The 18,529-nt window shown below is 50.0% G+C and overlaps 1 protein-coding gene across 1 annotated transcript in view; it reads left to right on the plus strand.

The window, feature by feature from the left end:
* LOC142560602 (uncharacterized) overlaps window positions 1–17,959 on the plus strand; it is a 60,043-nt gene extending 42,084 nt beyond the window's left edge. The window contains exons 9-12 of the mRNA XM_075672816.1: window positions 617–764; window positions 7,457–7,639; window positions 8,685–8,807; window positions 17,669–17,959. Coding sequence (XP_075528931.1) covers window positions 617–764; window positions 7,457–7,639; window positions 8,685–8,807; window positions 17,669–17,839 — 625 coding nt within the window. The 3' untranslated portion in view covers window positions 17,840–17,959. The remainder of the gene's footprint in view (window positions 1–616; window positions 765–7,456; window positions 7,640–8,684; window positions 8,808–17,668) is intronic.
* The last annotated feature ends 570 nt before the right edge of the window (window positions 17,960–18,529 follow it).

The raw sequence follows: 18,529 nt of genomic DNA on the forward strand, positions 1-18,529 counted from the left end.
ATCACTCGTAGGCGCCTATCTCGGTCCGCATCTCGGGGTTCCAAAACTTGACCTTGACATTGAAACTATGCCTTGCGTGAACCTTTTCAAAAGAATCTTTGCGTGTGCGGATCATTCCACAACTTGTTCTTCGTAATACCTTTGCCTGTTGCTTTTCCTTCATTTATATTTCCTTTTGAGCTGTCCTTCACCGTGAAACTGCATCACAAAGGGCAACATATTTCTGGATCTTAGAGGCAAGCGCTGTGCTTCTTGTTACACCTCTTACCTGGGCACTATGGCTGTGTTGCATTGCCTTCAGGAGTGTGCATCAGTCGTAAATACGTTTTCACAGAAAGGGAACGGGTGGTCGAACAAGGAATGTTTCGTAGCTGAAACCAGCGTTCGGCGATGGGCACTCGTGTCCGTCAAGGAACAACTGCACGTTGCCAGCGTCGTCGCCTTGGCGAAGGCAACGACCTTTGTCAAAACACTAGCTCCAGCCAACGACATCCCGTCGTCTGACGAACTTTGTTGGTTGTCTGTATGTGGATACGAACCGTCTCATTCATAAACAAAGTTCTTTCCTGCAAAGCTCATCGTTTAACACGGCGTATTGTGCGTCAATTTGCTACAGCAACCACGTGGCGGACACGGTAATCGTCTACAGTTCTGTGGGGTGGATTGAGAGAGAAGGAGTGTGCTACAGCCACCCAACTTCCATTTTCGACAAGAGCATGTACAAGGCATCGGCTGTCAAGGAAGCCGACCGGGCACCTTACATCGTGAGTAACGCGCTTCCGTTACGAAAAACTGGACCGTATAAAAAAAAATACATAGCAGGGGCGCGCAAAAATGAAAAATTCCGAATACGAATCCAATAGTCTATACATTCGTACGCGATTCCAGGAGCAAATATTCGAGTTTGTTGAATATTTGTTTCCACCGAATAGTAGAATGGACCGGAATTGCTGCCGTCTGTAGGGAGGAACACAGATGCGGAAGCTCTCGCAAATGTTTCTGATGCAGGAAAGCCACAGCTGCAGCGCGTAGGCGAAGTTGGTTGAGCTAACACATGGACGAGACTGCTTTTGCGTAGCATAGTTAACGGCCGTTAAATAAGCCTGCCTCGCCTTATGCGGGAAGAATTGGGAAGAACGTTGGAAATAATTGGGGATAAGAGTTAATGGAGAATACCTTAGTCTCTTGCGATTCGCTGATGATATAGCTTTGCTTAGTAACTCAGGGGACCAATTGCAATGGATGCTCACTGACCTGGAGAGGCAAATCAGAAGGGTGGGTCTAAAAATTAACCTGCAGAAAACTAAAGGAATGTTTAACAGTCTCGGAAGAGAACAGCAGTTTACGATAGGTAACGAGGCGCTGCAAGTGCTAAGGGAATACATCTACTTAGGGAAGGTAGTGACCGCGGATCAGGATCATGAGACTGAAATAATCAGAAGCATAAGAATAGGCTGGAGTGCGTTTGGCAGGCATTCCCAAATCATGAACAGCAGGATGCCGTTATCCCTCAAGAGAAAAGTATATAATAGCTGTGTCTTACTAGTACTCACCTATGGGGCAGAAACCTGGAGGCTTACGAAAAGGGTTCTACTCAAATTGAGGACGACGCAACGAGCTATGGAAAGAAGAATGATAGGTGTAACGTTAAGGGATAAGAAAAGAGCAGATTGGGTGAGGGAACAAACGCAAGTTAATGACATCTTAGTTGAAATCAAGAAAAAGAATGGGGGGGGGGCGTGGGTAGGGCACGTAATGAGGAGGGAAGATAACCGATTGTCATTAAGGGTTACGGACTGGATTCCAAGGGAAGGGAAGCGTAGCAGGGGGCGGCAGAAAGTTAGGTGGGCGGATGAGATTAGGAAGTTTGCAGGGACAACATGGCCACAATTAGTACGTGACCGGGGTAGTTGGAGAAGTATGGGAGAGGCCTTTGCCTTGCAGTGAGCGTAACAAGGCTGATGATGATTATGGTGATGATGATGGCTTATGCAACCCGCGAATTTGTTGTCTCGATCTACTCAAAGCAACATATTGTTTGGTCGATCTCCCGATATTTGGATTATTTAAAGCGATGGACCAATACTGAGAAAAGACGCCTCTAGACTAATTCGCCAATCAACGCAGAACATCGTGGTAATGTACGCACCGGAACCAGCACATGATTATGAGGAACGCGGTAGTGGGGGACTCTGGAGTAATTTTGACCACGTGGAGTTCTTCAACGTGCACCTAATGGTCGGCACATGAGCTTTTTTTTTGCATTTCGCACCACATAAATGCGGCCGCTTCTTTAGGGATTCGATCCCGTGCCCTCGAGGTCAGCAGCGCAATGCCACACCCACTTGGTTACCGCAGGGTGGTCGTTCAGTGAACGTGACGCTCTACTACGTGCATGTCTGCTTCATGGGGCACGAGAGTCGATGACCACAGATTAGCTACGTCTGATTTACAAATTCCACGCTGTTAAACCTGAGCAATATTTTGTGTGCGATCTGATGCTCGAAGGTCGTTTTATTTCGGGAGCAACTATATACAGAAACTCAAATAGAATTTTCAACATCGGCATTGTTGCGAGGTTTCGCATGAAGTCAGCGAAATAACGTGCAGTCCATGCGCCGTATGCTGTCGGTGCGACGGAAAGCTCGTGAAGGTAAGCCTAGACGATGGTGGCTTCAAGCGGCTCAGTCTTGTCGCGCGTCAATCAAGGGGTGTGGAGCGGTGACAAGTGCACTAGCTTGGAAGGGTAGGGAAAGGGGGCAAGTTAGTGCTCCGGCTGTGGCGGATGAGTGAGGTCGTCAGTGATGGGCTCGAAGGCTGCGCCACCAGAGATAGCTGATGCCTTCGTGGGCGTTTTCTTCAACATGCCTAGCATTGAAGTGACAGGCAGCACGAAGGCGAATTCGCTCGCCGCAGCTTCCGGTCTTTGTCACGCCAGCGTTTTGACGACGGGTGTCCGCGGTCATCTATTGACATGGGTTCGTGTTTGCCTGTGCGAACGTGATAACATGCTTGTTAATTTTGTTAGTAAACGAAAGCTTTTAGCACTGTAGCCGCCTGATAAAGCTAGTAACCTTACTTCGTTTAGCTTTCTAATTCGCTATCACATTTGGTGCTTCACTTTTCGAGTGAAATTGTCTTTTTTCTCGAATCTTTGTGTTTGATTCAATGCAAACATTTTGCTATTGAACACCCCTATACGTCTGTAAGCTACAGCTTATAGGCAATTGTCTATTACACATTTCAGTATGTTGATGCCATTATTTTAATGTCAAATCAGAAAGTCCACTCGGCAGGTATCGCAAACTTATAAAGAGATTGTCGGCAGTAACAACACGTTGCTACAGCAAAAGAAGCTGCTGCATGACCCATCTCAATATGACAGTCAACCGTAATACGTTATCATTCCACCAATGTAGCGACACAACGCATTGCCACCGTTAAAATCGCAAGTGCATGAGGCGTGAACTGTAGCGGGACTCCTTCTTCGGGAATCACTAATAACACTCAGCGTTATCTAGGGCCGCCACCGCGAAGCCTGCGCGTGGGTTTCGAAATCCATGGCGCCTCAAAAACGCGCCATGAAACAACTGAACTTCTCTCTCGCGCGCTTCTTTCTGGACGCGTTGCGCCATCTAGTGGCACTATCGCGAAGTGCGCACATAGCCTCCGAGACCAGAAGCGTGGCGAGCCGGTGCCCCCAAACGCTGAGAATTGTTATCTCGCTTGCCGCACGCTCTATTGCACATACTCAGTAACCCAAGTTGGCTATAGGTTCATTGAAAAGTGGCACATGTCCAGCGCATTTGAGACGCCGACTGTTAATGGCTTGGGTTGCTGTCCCAGAGAAACCCCTGCGACGGTTATGCCGCAAATATACTGAAATGTCCTTAACGCACTGTAGGCTCGTTGAAATATAAGTCATCAAATACTTTAGTTGGAAAACTGTTGCTTCTTTCTTTAAAAACGTATTCCTTTTTTTTGCGCCTCGCCCTCTGTCTTTCCCTCCCCAACTCCCTTCCCCACGCTGAGTAGCATGTGAGCAATGTCTATACGCCGGCTGGAATCTGCCTTTCATTAAAGGGTTCTCCCTCTCGCTCACCCTGACTGTTCCGGCGGCATTTGCATCTCTGGGTACTATCAGCCTCTTGCATGGTCAGAACAACAGGTGATTGTAAGGGGTAATGTAATATAGATATACTTACTGGAAAGCAAAACACGTTTTATTGACAAACTTTTCGCACATGACCATCGTCGCAACGAATTGCACAGTAGAGAAGAGAGGTAAAAGCTTTATACTGTTACGAGAAAACGGGAGAGAGAGAGAAAGTAGGCGCAATCGGGTATCGATTCATACGAACGCGTCCATGCGCCGACTTGGAGTGCTCGCTCACCGCCATCAGGATAAAATAAGGACATGCGCAAATTCTCAGCAGCACCAAAGTTTCGTTTGCACTTTCCGTCGAAACCATTGCATCATTGGTATGTAATATGACCTCTAGAAAGCGAAAACGGTCCTTTTCTGCATTCACGCAGCAAGTCGTCCGCTGCCGGGAAGTGGACGCCAGAAGGCGCTGAATGGCGGCGTGGTCACGTGCTAAATAATGGCAGCGTCCGTGCAGTGGCGCTGTAACCTGTTCCATACAGCCACGGATTGAATTTGTCCTGCATCACATAGAGCTAAGATGCGGGCGCCGTGCGCGCTTGAGGTGCGCGATGCCAGCGCCACCACGTAACGAGAACTTAAGCCCGTATCTTTAAGCAACCCTCGATTGGAAACTCTACCTCAACTCCACCGAGTTGAGAACAGCGCCGCCCATCGACTGAAGAAGACATTATGCCTCTCAAGAATTGCCACGAGGTGTCAGTGAAGCGCAGTGATGACTCCTGTCGAGAGGCAACGCTGCCATTCACTTTCTCGAGTCGAGGTGAAGTGTGGAGTGCCGTAACGTTCCACAATTCGGGGTTTAATCTCGCTTCATTTTCAAGTAGTAAATTGCTGAATTGTAGCGTTCGCTGTTTACCGGCCCAAGGCGAATCCCAGAGTTATGGGAGACAGTATGTTTAAGGCAGGGTAGGGTGTTTGCGCGAGGCCAATAGTATCCTATCGCGCAGTTCAACATGGTAGCCTTGTAAGTCTTCCCGGGGCAATGACGGCACTACTAATGCACATGACAGTTGGTTTGCTGAAAATATTTCTTGACAGGGAAGTTTTCTGAGCCTCGGGGCGAAGATTAGAGGAGGGCCACCTCTGAAGGCACCTCGTCCACACGATTTTGGTAAAAACGGCCGAACAGGAGCTCAGCTCGCAGACAGCATTTTAGCTTCTCTTACAATGCTGTGGACGAGCCGAACTTCATCTGAGTGCTCTGTGTGCCTTTTCAATTCATGGAGCAATGCAAGCTGAAGCCAGTTTATCCTTCTTTTTGGAAGTAAGACATGTTGGAAACAAAGAAATTTCACATTTTTTGTCAGTGTTCGAGAAAATAGCTTGACACGGAATAGGTTCACGATGTAGTTGGCGCGTTGTTGCTTGCTTAGTTTACAGTGGTCTTCATGTTTGAGGGACACTTCAGTATTACTGAAGTAGTCGTAGAGGAATATATGCTCTGAAAAATTCAGCAGACTGATTTAATACGATTATATGTCAACAATAGGCGTTACATGGGGCAGATTTACTATTTAGTGTAAAAGAAATAGGCTCGAATTATAAGTGGCTTCAGTGCTCATGATGTGTTTAAGTGTAATGTAGTCGACCTGTAAATACTGGCACTGATTGATCCCAACAAACAATTCTCGTCTTGCCCGCTTTACTGACTAAAGTCCACAGCGGAGAGCAGTCTACAGTCTCGTAACAAAAAAAAAATTACACTCATGCATCATTGTATGAGGTGGCGAGGCTGATTTTTTTTATTGCCAAGCTTAGCACAGATAATGCTCGGACCGTCGACCGTACAGGTATACGGACGAAGCTTGGACTGGACGTTTCTTCGACGGACCTCATGGTATTACCTAGATTTCTTTTTTTTTTTCGTTTTCGTATAGTTGGCCTCGATGTTCGTTTTAGAGCAACTTGCGTAGGGGATCACCATTTCTCAAAGCCGTTTTTTTTTCTTTGTACCAGCGAGGCACCGAAGCCATAACTCCTTTGCATCGGTGTAAACTTCGGTGTCGGCTTGCCCTTCAAACTGGGCACAATTGTTGGCGGGGCTGTACGCTCACAACGTTTCTTCTAAGGAGTTCTCCCCATGTGATTGTTACGTGTTCTCGGACGACGTGCGGCGTGCTCCAAAGATGCTTAGTGCTCTGAACACACTCCCGGCCCAGCGACATGGAGCTTACCTTTCAGTTTTTAACAATCGAGTTCCGTTCAGATTCGTCACTGATCAGCCGTCATAGCAACGCAGCATTCATGCGTTCTGAAACGGTTCTGCTTAACATTTGACCGACGTATTCCTGCACCCACTGTAAGCGCTGGGGTCGGGCATGTCAAAGGGGTAGCTGGCTCATGCCGTCGTCCGACTCATCCACGCTAAGGACGTTGCTGAAGGGAGCAACATGTTCGCATCGAGAACGAGGAGTACCGGGTCTATTTAGAGCATCTACATGGAGAGCGGAGAACGTTACATCTAATTAGTCTAGCATGACTTAAGTGAAGCACCCTGAGGAGCTGAAAACGGCTGCTTAGAACCCCCTCTCTCCTCCCTAGATCCCTAGGCCAGGGAAACTGCAGTTCAACCTTGGTCTAATCGAAGCGTCCAAAGTTGTCGAAGGACCCTCGTTGACGACGAGGGTTCACAGACTGACTCACGCATCTTTGTTTCATTGAACACACGGACAGGAGGAGGGGTGGGGGGCTTCGTAGACAAAGGTTGTCACGCTTAACTTAATCTGGCGCGTCTTGTTCGCTGGGATGACCCCGCAGTTAACTGGGGCGTTTGTGAAACGGCCGCGGCGGTTACCTTGGTCCGTGAGGGAACGCCGTGAAACACTCTTCTCCAGGGGTTTTTCTTGCTGTGATTAGTCTGTGAAGGCGACAGTGAACCAGCTAACAATACTTTCGCCTTGCGGGCGCCGGTAGTGTGTCCGCGAGAGAGGCATTTGTCAGCTTTACGAAGCGATTCGGGGTAGTGGGCTAGGGCTAGGAGAGGCTAGAAGATCACTACACCATCTGGCCGATCGTAACAACGCTCACTCCACGTATGAACATTCAATGCATTCCAGTGCTCGGCCGGGAAAGCTAGTTTCCCACCTGTGCTAGGCAGCCACCTTGGTGTAGCTCGTATTGCAATGCAGACGCAGCTGTCATAACGACAGTTTTGTGAAACCGTTGTCCAAATGCGCAGAGGCGTGAGCTTAATGCATACGTTCTGTTCTACGCCAGCAGATGCCTTGTACAGCCATCGCCTTCTTTGTGTCTTGTTTAGTAATTCTGACGTCTACATTCTGCGCGCAGGCAAGGATGGCACAGATGATGAGCAGAAGCATTGGGTACACATCGAACACCAAGATGGGCCTTTCCTTCGAGCTCGGCACACTCGTCTACACTTTGAAGAAGCCTTATCCGGGCGCCATCGTCACGGACGAAATGGTCAACGCCGAGTGCAACGTCCTCTTCGTCACCAGCCTGGACGTTGCGGTAAGTCTGTTTTTTCCGCGCCCGCGAGTTCAGCTTCCCACCCTTGCGAATCGCCAATCTGTACCGCTTCCCGAATGCTCGGGAGGGGATTTGCTCAATCTGCGCTGGGTCGCAGCTGAAGCAAGTGTGTAGCTTCCTATGGACTATACAAACCGTATACCGGTGTAATCGAAATTGCCGTTTGCGTGAAGAGAAAAAGAAAGCTCTCAAGCTTACGTTGCCTTGCAGAAGGACAGTCCGATTTGCAGCGAAGCTGGATTGCAGTATAGCTGTGGCGATGGCCGTGCACTGCTAAGCTCGAGGTCGCGGGCTCGATCACGGCCGCGGCGGCCGCATCTCGATCCGGGGCGAAAAGCAAGAAAGCGCCGCTGTCCCCAGATTTGATGATCAGCAACAGCTACAGTAGCCGCAGTATATTAGTGTCCACTGCATGCGGGACAAAAGTGTACCCGAGTGATCTCCAAGCGCCTTTCAGTCAACTCCAATTCAACCTCCACCCAGTCTCGTGGAGGTTGAATTGGAGTTGACTGAAAGGCGCTTGGAGGTCACTCGGGTACACTTTTGTCCCGCATGCAGTGGACACTAATATACTGCGGCTACTGTAGCTGTTGCTGATCATCAAATCTGGGGACAGCGGCGCTTTCTTGCTTTTCGCCCCGGATCGAGATGCGGCCGCCGCGGCCGTGATCGAGCCCGCGACCTCGAGCTTAGCAGTGCACGGCCATCGCCACAGCTACTGCATCAGGTCGTTATTTGCAGCTCAGAATGCGGCATCAACGACTCTGGGATGAAGCTTACGGGCCACGCTGCGTGTCTGTTGCTAAAGCAGCCTCCAAATTTCATCGACGCCCCCTATGCGTTGACCCCAAGAAGATTGAATCGGCATGACATTTTGGTGGAGCGAGCGGCCATGCGTTGTGATTTTCTGTACGCTCGAGGCGACCAGAGATAAACTGAACTTTGCCTGTTTAAGCCGCAGCTGCACGTTTGAAGCGGCGAAGTTCGGGCCAAATGTGATCGCTACTCGGCTGTTCTCCTTTTTCAGCCTTGCAAGGTGGATCTGCTGCTGAGGCGAGTTGAGCTATTCGAAGACGTCAATGTGGCACAAGTGAAAGGCGATAAGAAGAAGGTCATGTTCTTCGAGAGCGAAGACACCCTCAGGAGAAAGGTAAGCCCGTGCACATCTAATGCATACGGCAAGAATATTTCTTTTTCTCTATGCTTGTGTGCGCGCCTTTGGGTTCGTCGGAGCGGCAGACGACGGGCGTCACGTGACGTGAGCCTAAACGCAGAAGGACGCGGAAATTGAGTGACATGGCGGAGTACGTGCGGTCGCGAGTGACAAATGCCAACGAGACCGCGTTGCGGCCGTGAAATGTACAGGCGCGGCCACTGTTAAGAGGTAACACCGCGCGCGTGGTCGCGCTCCTCGGACCACCAAGTGGGCGCCGCGAGAAGTATTGCGGCGCAAGCACAATCAGCGCCAGAGGCGGAGTTAGCTGCCCGTCGTCTGCTGCGGTTCCTCCCACTTCGCCACACGCGCTCTGGTACAAAAGACTGTAGCCATGGTGCTCGAAAGGAAGGAGACCTTCACCTAAGCTTCATCTGCCGCCGTGGTCTGGGCTTCTTCGTATTTACCATATAATAAATCTCAAGCATAGATTTATAAGTATGCCTTGTTTGTCGTGTGATTTTTTACTTCCTTAGCAAGCGAATTCTGAAATCGACCATCTCTGACAAAAGGGACCTTTTAGTAGCAAAAGGCGCGGTTAAAATTTTAGGTGTACAGCATGCCTACGTGCTTTGACAGCTGATTTAGAATACTACCTGTTGATGCACCATCGTTGCAGGGTTTGTGTACACCAAAGCGAAGAGCGCAATCTAGGTTTCGCTGCTCGCGGCTAAGTGGGAGGAATCTTAGCAGACGACGCACCGCTAACTGCGCCTCTGGCACTGATTGCGCTTGCGCCGCAATTCTTCGTGCGGCGCCCGTCGTAGAGCGAATGGGGACGATTTTTTGTTGTTGTTGTTGTTGTTGTCAAGAGATCGTGCGTGCAGCGGGAAGTGCCTAAAGCGCGTCAGAACATACATTTCGTCAACTTTTCATGTCAGACCCTTGGTTGTATATATCTACTACCTAGGAAATACGTAGTCAGATCTCAAGGGGTCTTTAATTTGTTTTGCGACAGAATAACGTTGCAAACCCTGCCCACTGCGCAACATGTATCAAGCCGAGTCCCCCGTGTATCCGTAATAAATCCAACAATCGCGTTCTCGGCTCGCCACGGTGCGGCCGCGCTGTGGCCGCTCTGCCCGCTCCCCGTTGGCAGTTTTGTTCGTATTGCGGTGTCTTGCGCTACACCGTTAGGCACCGTACTACTTTCTACTCGAACGCGCGTGCCGCATTTGGTAAATTACAATATGTGCGTCGCTTATGATACTGTACCCCTTCGGACCTACAAAAACGCGCAGGCATTTATGTACAGATGCCATAATTTACACGCCACGACGTACCGGTGGTCTGAAGGAACACTAAAGAAACGTTGCTGGCGTTGTAATGCAGAGATGACGCGCCCCCTGGCGCATAAGTGCGCATGAAGACTGTTGGGCAACAAGGAAGATCGCGCGAGCTAAGGAGAACAGAAAGAAAATGAAGTTAGCAGTTCTGCTTGCTCAGGGACGTGCAGATTTGTGTTTTTCCTAGTAGTTTTTTGGTTCCGAATGGGGGCCCTCGCTACCGTTCTCGGACATTGCGACAACTCCAGGGATCTACGAATGGATCGAATCAAACCCAAGTGACCGGCCCAGTGAAGCCTTCTCACGAAATGTGTCAACGAACAGAACGCTTGATACCGACTCTAAACTTACCAAGCTAAGTTCCATGCTATTGGAGCAGTGATTGAACTTTTGATTTCTGTGGAACCCTTTGTGAGAGGTCTTGAAATCACGCTACTTTATGAAGCCGGAGCCGCAACTTCCATGGCAAGTTTAAAGACTACCAAAGAGACTATTATTACTTTCTTTCGTCGTCAGCGACGTCACGATATGACCCCGAGGAAGCTTCTCTTGTAGCGCCGCAGACAAATGTTCGATCGGCTGGACCTAAGCTACTAAGGTGCCTTGTGGAGTCATTAGTAAATGGTTACCGCAGTGCGAGAAGTGTGAAACCGTCATTGACATGGGTCTTTCATTCAGCTTGATGGTTAAGTTTCATAATCATGAACACTACCTTTGCAGCCATTGCCAGCCTACAGGTGGCTGAGGCCTATTACGAAGATGCGGTGGACATGTGGTCCACAGCATCATGTGACACGTTTGGCATCGAGCAGGAACAATTGGTTGCGTTTGCTTGCGGCCTTTCAGTCGTCATTCGGCGTTCCTGCATTGAGAGCGACGACAGTTATGGCGCCCTATGACGTCCTTTAAATTCGTGTAAGAGGAGTGAAAGGTCTTAAGGTAACCACGACATCATATGCATATATGCTGATATGCATAGTGCTGGGACATCTTCCGTCAGCTCTGGTGGTTTCGTGTCATCGAAGTCATTGTGACAACGATGCCTCGAACGCTACAGAAGACGACTGATGCGAAAATTCAAGGATTGATCTTGTTTGTTCAATTAGAGGCAGCGAGACAGGAAAAAAACTAGTTCCTTGGATGATTGCGTTTTTAAGCGCAGTGAATCTTTCCGTGAGTAGGGTCGAAATAAAGAAGGTCGAGATGTGTCAGACAATGTGTCTGTCTATTCAAAATATGGCGAAGCATCATTCGTAGCAAATGTGCTGATTTCACAAAAGTGTGCAGCTCATTTCTGAAAACTGCGAATACACGTTCAAAGAGAAGTTGTATGCCTCCATTGACAATTGGAGCATAGGATGCATCTATGGGACACACTTACACGGTAAGCCTTTAGGGTACAACGGAAGCAACATTGCAGATGGCAACGAAACTGCTCTTTTGGTCAGTCGCACTGCGATGCTTCTTCTGCAGCTGGCCGTATGTCATTGAGTGAATGTATTGACAAAGACATCAACTTAAGCTTAGACGTCCTGACGCTTTTTCTGAGGTTGCGATGATTCCGCATAGAACTCAGCGCTGAGATCCAGAAGGCATTGCTTAATGTATTTATAACAAAGAAAGATCGCGGTGCCTTCGGGTTTTTCAAGTATTGGGGCCGGCCTATTGGAACGCTTCGGACAAGTTGAAAACGTGGCGAATTGCTCATGTTCCGTTTGGTGCCACTTCAAGCGGGCGTTCGAAGTCATTTGTTTTTAGACTCGCATAGCCAATCCTGTTATAGACACCACGTGCAATTAGACGGTAACTTATCCAAAGAAACTCCACTACTCAGCAGGTAGGCTAGATTCTCCTTCCCTGGACAACAGCTCCACATAGGTAAATTTTCTGTCTGATATTTTTCACTCTGTTTGACTGAAATTACTTCCGCTTCGCTGTGTCGCCTTTTACCCACGACACCGTGACTACGGAATCGGACCACCGTGTACATTGGAGCTCGAGTGAGTGAGGGCACTTGAGACGTAACTAAGCAGCCTTCCTTTGATCGAGGCTTCTAGGAGCTCCAGCCGTGGTAGTGTCGTTGTCTCGTTAGGTGTGACTCGTGATTTGCTGATAAGCAACACGGATCTCACTGAGCCGCTCGGTACGACGCAAAGAGCTGCGCCGTAGGCCAGAGGGCTTGATCGCAAAATAAGTGCACCTGTAACAATCTGGGAAATTTGGTTCTGCTTTCAAGATAGCGCATCATGAAAACGCTCTTCAATAATGATAGTTGGCACACCAATACATGCCATTCTACTTGTATATCTTGTTGTAGCCGCTTCTCCGAGCCCATTCCACGTGTACATAACTTCTGGAAGATCTTGATGGCAATGGTAAATGACGCAGCAAGCTCCACTGGGTCGAACGTCGGTGAAGCAGCCTGAAGCACGAAACGCTTGGACTGTTCTTTCATAAAGTCGAGGTTTGTCAAGAGAGAGGGAGAGCACTCGTGTGTGGTTTCAATGCAATTCCGAGTGCTTTCACGCTTTTCTCTTTGAAGACAGACGGTTCTTCTGGTGCCGACTGTTCCTCGCCTATCTGAGCTGGTCACGAGGAGTGCTTCAGGTCATCTGAGTTCGTCGCCCATTTCCGTAGCGCTCTTCTTGCCTCCTATACAGCAGAATTGAAGTGCTTTATCGTCTGAGTCTGCTTGAGCCCCTAGATTATCCACGTAGAATGAACTGCGGAGAAGTCTCGCGCTACTTAGTTTGCTTGAAGGCACACTCTCTAGATGGTGGAGCATAGTCGCCGTCAGGAGAAAGGGGCTACATGTTGATCCGAATGGCACTCGCGTCATTCTCCATTGCTGAATCTCCTCTTCTGAGAAAGACACTGCTTTTGTTTTCCCCAAACCGGAGAAATTGGAATGCGTCTCTACCTTTCTCTGCTATTGAGGCGAAGGAATGCTTTCTCTTTGTCAACTGGCAGAGATTTGCGGTACGTTCTGTGGCCGCGTGATCTAGTTAGATCGCGGGGCCATCTTACGGCGTGGCCGCGAAACATTACTTTTGTCATCCTATTGATGACTCTACATGTGCGGAACCTTAATTTATTCACCAAGGCGTGTGATTTGGGAGGTACGACAGAACTAGCCTCGCAAGCGCGCTGCGTTTCTTACATATTGAGGTTCAGGTTGAACTACTGGCGAAGTTCGAGATTTCACCGCATCTTCGTCTCCTGGCACAGAGCGACGTTTTGATGAAAATGACTCGAACAACTCGTCGTGGCTTTTTGCTTGCTACGACGCATGCTTCTGAGGATTTAAGAGAAGGAAGTAGCACGGGGTCCAAGAGAAGCTGGACGAATATCTTCTGTCCGGGATGATGTGCCGGCAAGTGCTAGGAAGAGCACCGCGCCGTGTTCAAGCTTGTGCATTCTTTCCCTTCGTGAGGTTTACCAACGACAGCGTCACTGCAACTTCTTAGGCAATGCAAAGAGCGACCACGAGCTTGAGAGTCTAGCCTGGAAGAAAAAGATCCACGTATTTTGGATCGACTGGTTTCGATGTACAAACAGTGCATGTAAGGGTTGGGTGGAGGAAGGGGCAGAGGCGTAGTATGTGAAGCAGACAAATAGAACCGTTTCATAGGCTGCACGGTGTGCAGGTTCACTCAAAGACAAAAATATCAGAAATGTCACCTACACGGCATGTACAGATGTTACTGCACCTAACAAATCAGTGTCAGGTCTCTTGTCCAGCTTTTGCGACTTTCCCTCCAATATCTTTCGTCGTTGTATTAAGACGCACATCTACATTATTTCTTACTTTGCTGCCTCACTTCACAATCTTAAAAAGATACTGTTACTCAGTATAGCAGGTTGTATTTATTGTCGCAAGCGTTAGCGTCAGCAACTATTTCTGAGGCCTCTTTAGTGTTATGGTAATTTCTGAGATCTCAGAGGCAACATTTGTCATTCAACCAGTGCATGCTAGATGGCGACACAGTTCCACATCGCCGAAAACTCAGAGGCTTCATATGTGCAGCTTGGTAGCGGGTTCACCAGAGCTTGCGTGAATAACTGATGAGCAAGAGTACGCATGCCAGTGACGCCATTTGGAAGGTATACGTGAAATCACGCTTGCAATAACTTTCACTCGCGGAATTTGCCGAATGGAGGCATCTTTTTCTTACAACTCACAATGATAGAAATTGCTGTGCACAAAAAAAAAAAAAAGGTTTCTTTGTCGGCATGTAGATTTCCGTTGTTCGAACTGCATCTGCATTTCATTCGTTGAAAAGATTTGCTTATCATCAGAAAGTGCGGAAGGGGAAGCATCTGATCCCAAGTAATGGCTCTGGTGACGTTGTCGGGAAGCCGCGAGAGCATTTGGTGTAGCGTGGATATCCTTAATAATTATTTGTTCCCTGTGCATTCGCACCGCCACCCTGCAACGCTTCTTTGACGAAAACGTTTATTTCGCATGATTTAAGCCTTGACGTCACGCGTGATTGACATGGAGCCAATATGCGTCAGCGCGCCTTTGGGGGCGTCTTAACGCGCTCTTATCATAATTTCGCCACAATACGCAAGGGGGAAGTTGTAAAAGAGAAAAAAAAGTGTTTTGCCGGTGAGTAGAAAGAAAATAAAAATTGGCCGACGATTACACTCCTTGGTAACGCGATCTTTGAGCGCAGCTGCTGCCTTATTGCAGCAACAGGCAACCGCATACAGAACACGCAATGCCGAACGGAGGCGGTTTTGTGTTTCGGATTGGGCAGCACACACCGCGATCCGCCTCTATCGAGCGGGCGCTGCGGGGACGCGCCATCGCGCCATATTTTAGTGGGTCACCGCCGCCAAGAGGGGGGCGGGGGGTATTGATAAGCGGTCACACTCATTCACTCACAGAAGGGCCTCAGTGTGGCCGCACAAGGTCGGCGAGGGAAGTAGAAGTAAGGGGACGAAGCGCTATAAGCTTAAACCCCATGAGCGCGATTTTGTGCGCGACAGCGACGAGTGACGGCTTCGGGCGAGGGTTCGGGCCGTCGCTTGAACAGATCGCTCGGTCCTGCAACTCTAGAATTTGTCGCTCGTTGCCCGGAAGTGCTATGGGTGACTAGGCAATAGCGCGAAGCCAGAACTGGATGTGCATAATTCAAGTACTTGCGATTGTCGCACGGAACGAGCAAAAAATGATTGAATTTTTACACGTGCGAAGGTAAGAACCTACTGGAAGACCGTCAGAAATATTTTATGCTGCTTTTTACAGTAAAACACATCAACTTAATTTAATAAAGCGCCGGCCACGCTAGTTACGGCGCCTATATTGCTACCCTCATACCGGCAACACTGGGGAGACGTCGCTCGAAGTCATCGCTCGCATGGGGTACGACTTGTAGGCGACGAAGCGAACGCGACTGCCATCTCCATCGCGTCGCTTGTCGCTGTCGCGCGCGAGATCGCTTGCATGGGATTTATACTTAACTCTTTCGAGTCACCGCAACGATACTGCGCCAGGTAAGGGGAGGTATAGGGCATGAGTGGAGGCGGGTAAAGGACAGCGAGGCGCAAGCACTGCCAGAGGCGACAAATGCCACCGAGGAACTCTGCCCGCAAACGGGGAAGCGAGAGACACGGCTGAGAGCCGTACAGCCACGCGAAGCGGAGACGGAGGAGTGGAGATCCGTGGACCACGCGCGGCAAGGAGCCCCCGCCGCCGCCGGCACCGCGGCACTGCCGCGGCAGCGGGAGAAGGGACGGCGAGGGCGAAGAGGACGGTAGCGGCGAGAGTCACCGCAAGTGCGCTGCGCGGAGGAGGCGCGCGAGAGGATAAGGCGAGAGCACGTGATCCTAAAGCCCCTCGAACTTCGTAAAGTAGTGCCGCGCTTTGAAGAATGCCGCCTCCTCCTCGCGCGCTCTGGCCGAGGCAGACGCCTCGTCGCTATTGGTCTAATAGCATCACGTGGGCCCTCGCGCCGTGCATCACCGCCATTTTTGATCGAGAAGCGTCTACGGAGTGGCGAGGAGCGCATGTTGGCGCCGTTGCTATGCTCGAGCAATGTAGGCGGCGCCACGGTCGAAGAGGGAGCGTGAAAGATAGGAGAAACGAGGAGGAGTGAAGGCGGAGGAGGAGAATGTCGCTACTTTACGAACTTTAAGGGGTTTTACGTGTTTCCGGCTTTGGAGGACAAGGGCAGAGCAAGACTCGCGCCGCGCGCAAGAGATGGCAGCAGGAGCGCGCGGATGATGACCTTGGTTATGGCGATACCGACGGCGAGGTTCAACGGCGACGCGAAACGCAGTAACGGGCGCTAAAGAGCTACGCTCTAAAAATATATCTGTGCGGCCTTCCAATCCGGGAAGCTTCGCAGTCTAAAAAAATTATCCTGTTGCAGAGGTCGAGCAATGACCCAATGTTTTCTTTTCGAGAAATCCGCGGTGGTGCCACCGGTTCGCGTTACTGTCGGATGGTGATTAACTCGGACTCAATCTGCGATACGCTATCGTGTTGACCGATTGCGAGCGTGTTGCAACTATCCTAGATGGGCGTTATGTCAGACTTCAGCCTCCGTACTGGGACGACCTTTAACGCGAGAGCGTTAAGGGCCCCGTGTCGCAGAAAATCCCGCGTCGGCATCCCGCGTCCAGCGTCGACCGTCCTATGGACAAGAATAATTTCGAACCACGCATACCTAACCACACAGGCCCTCCGTGTATAGCGCAAGGAAGTTATTGAACGAATTGAATTTCTCAAGGTAAAGTACGTCAGAGAAATTGAAAGTGCGACTTACACACAACCTACAGACGTGATAGCGTTTGATTGTATTGAGTACACAAGAAAACATAATTCTGTTACGCGGGAACTCAAAACACAAACCCATTTCCCAGCATTTCTATCACTCGTAGAGCGGCGACGGCCTCCTCCGAGTTTGGCGCGTGGCGGCGCGCGGAAATCTGAAAGGGCACGAAGCGGCCACGGCCGCACTCGACTCTCTCCTCCGCGCGGAGGAGCGAGGGAGTCGAGTCCGGTCGTGGAAGCGGCGCGCCCGGTTCCTTGCAATACCTCCAGATGGCGCTCGCCTCTGCGGCATCGCGGCCCACGCAAGGGGCCGCGTTTCTACCAGAAAGTTGCCTTCGTGCATAGCGTTCGCCGCCAGCGTTTCCGGGTAAACATTACGGTCACATAAGCTGCAGTTGCCGCGAAGCGTTAGAAGCAGTCAGGGATCTTTTAATGCTATCGCGTTCAACTCTTAAAGGCGAAACTTGAGCGTCCTCCATTTTTTTCGTCGGTGAGGAAGCTTTCTTTCGGAAACCCTTATGGGGAGTATTTTGAAGCTTTGTGCTACACTCTGGCAGATCACGTTCTCCTCTTTCTTGAATGTCTTGCACATAGCCCCGTGTTGGTTTCCGCTGAACTATGGCAACCTACCGACGCATCGCCCAGCCTGCAGGCGCACATTCAAATAGGCGGGTAGACTGTGTTCTGTAGCTGAGCTGCCTAACGTGGCTTTCCGGCTGCGCGCGCAGTGCCTCAAACTGGCCCAGAAATCTACCGACCTGCGGCCGGACATGTCCATGCTGCTGCTGAACGCCCACCTCGGGGACCCCACCAACAGCTGCCCCGGTCTGGACGGTCGTGAAAGGGGCGACATGTTTTGGCGTATCCAAGTGGTCAAGGCAGCGCTCAATATAACCTGACGCCGAGCCGTGAGCATGCAGCTTGCGAGAAGTTCCGGACTGTGCGGCGCCAGGGGCGGAGTGCTTCAGTGTGCCTTGTCTCATTTTGTGCGTTAAAGTGACACCGCCTGGGCAACTGCATTTCTTTTTTTCGCCGTCGTCACTTAGCCTAACCCAACTATAGTATATTTTCTGTCGTACATGTATTCCGCGCGTTTTTAAAACCGGTCTCTCTGACCGAATGGCTGACAGCAAGCGGCGATGCTTTTTAAGGAATTTAAGCCTACGGAACCATTTTAACCATGCCGAGGAGATCAGCGAAAGGCGCGGGCGTGGTCGTAACCGATTCGTGAGCGGTGCACTGAAAGTCGCGTGTACGTCCACCTCGTGAGAACAGGAGCCCAAGCGTCCCTGGCGCAAGCATGGTGCCCTTCGCTATTGGTGGTCAGCCGCTGTGCATGGCTGATGCGCAGAGAACGTTGCCAAATGAAATGATTCGTTACACAATAGGCCCCGCCATGTTCTAGCACCGACCCGAAAGTGTAGATCACACAAGCAGCAAAAGGCAAGGAACAAATCTCCTCGGCACGTGGCCGAAACAATCCCGTGTACTCTTAGAAGACATTTTATTAGGCGTATAGAGTAATGTTTTTGGCTGTTGTCCTGGGCCATCACGTTAGTTATGTGGATGACCTGTATATCGGTAGAGAC

This window comes from Dermacentor variabilis, chromosome 10 (assembly GCF_050947875.1).
Source record: "Dermacentor variabilis isolate Ectoservices chromosome 10, ASM5094787v1, whole genome shotgun sequence".
NCBI lineage: Eukaryota > Metazoa > Arthropoda > Arachnida > Ixodida > Ixodidae > Dermacentor > Dermacentor variabilis.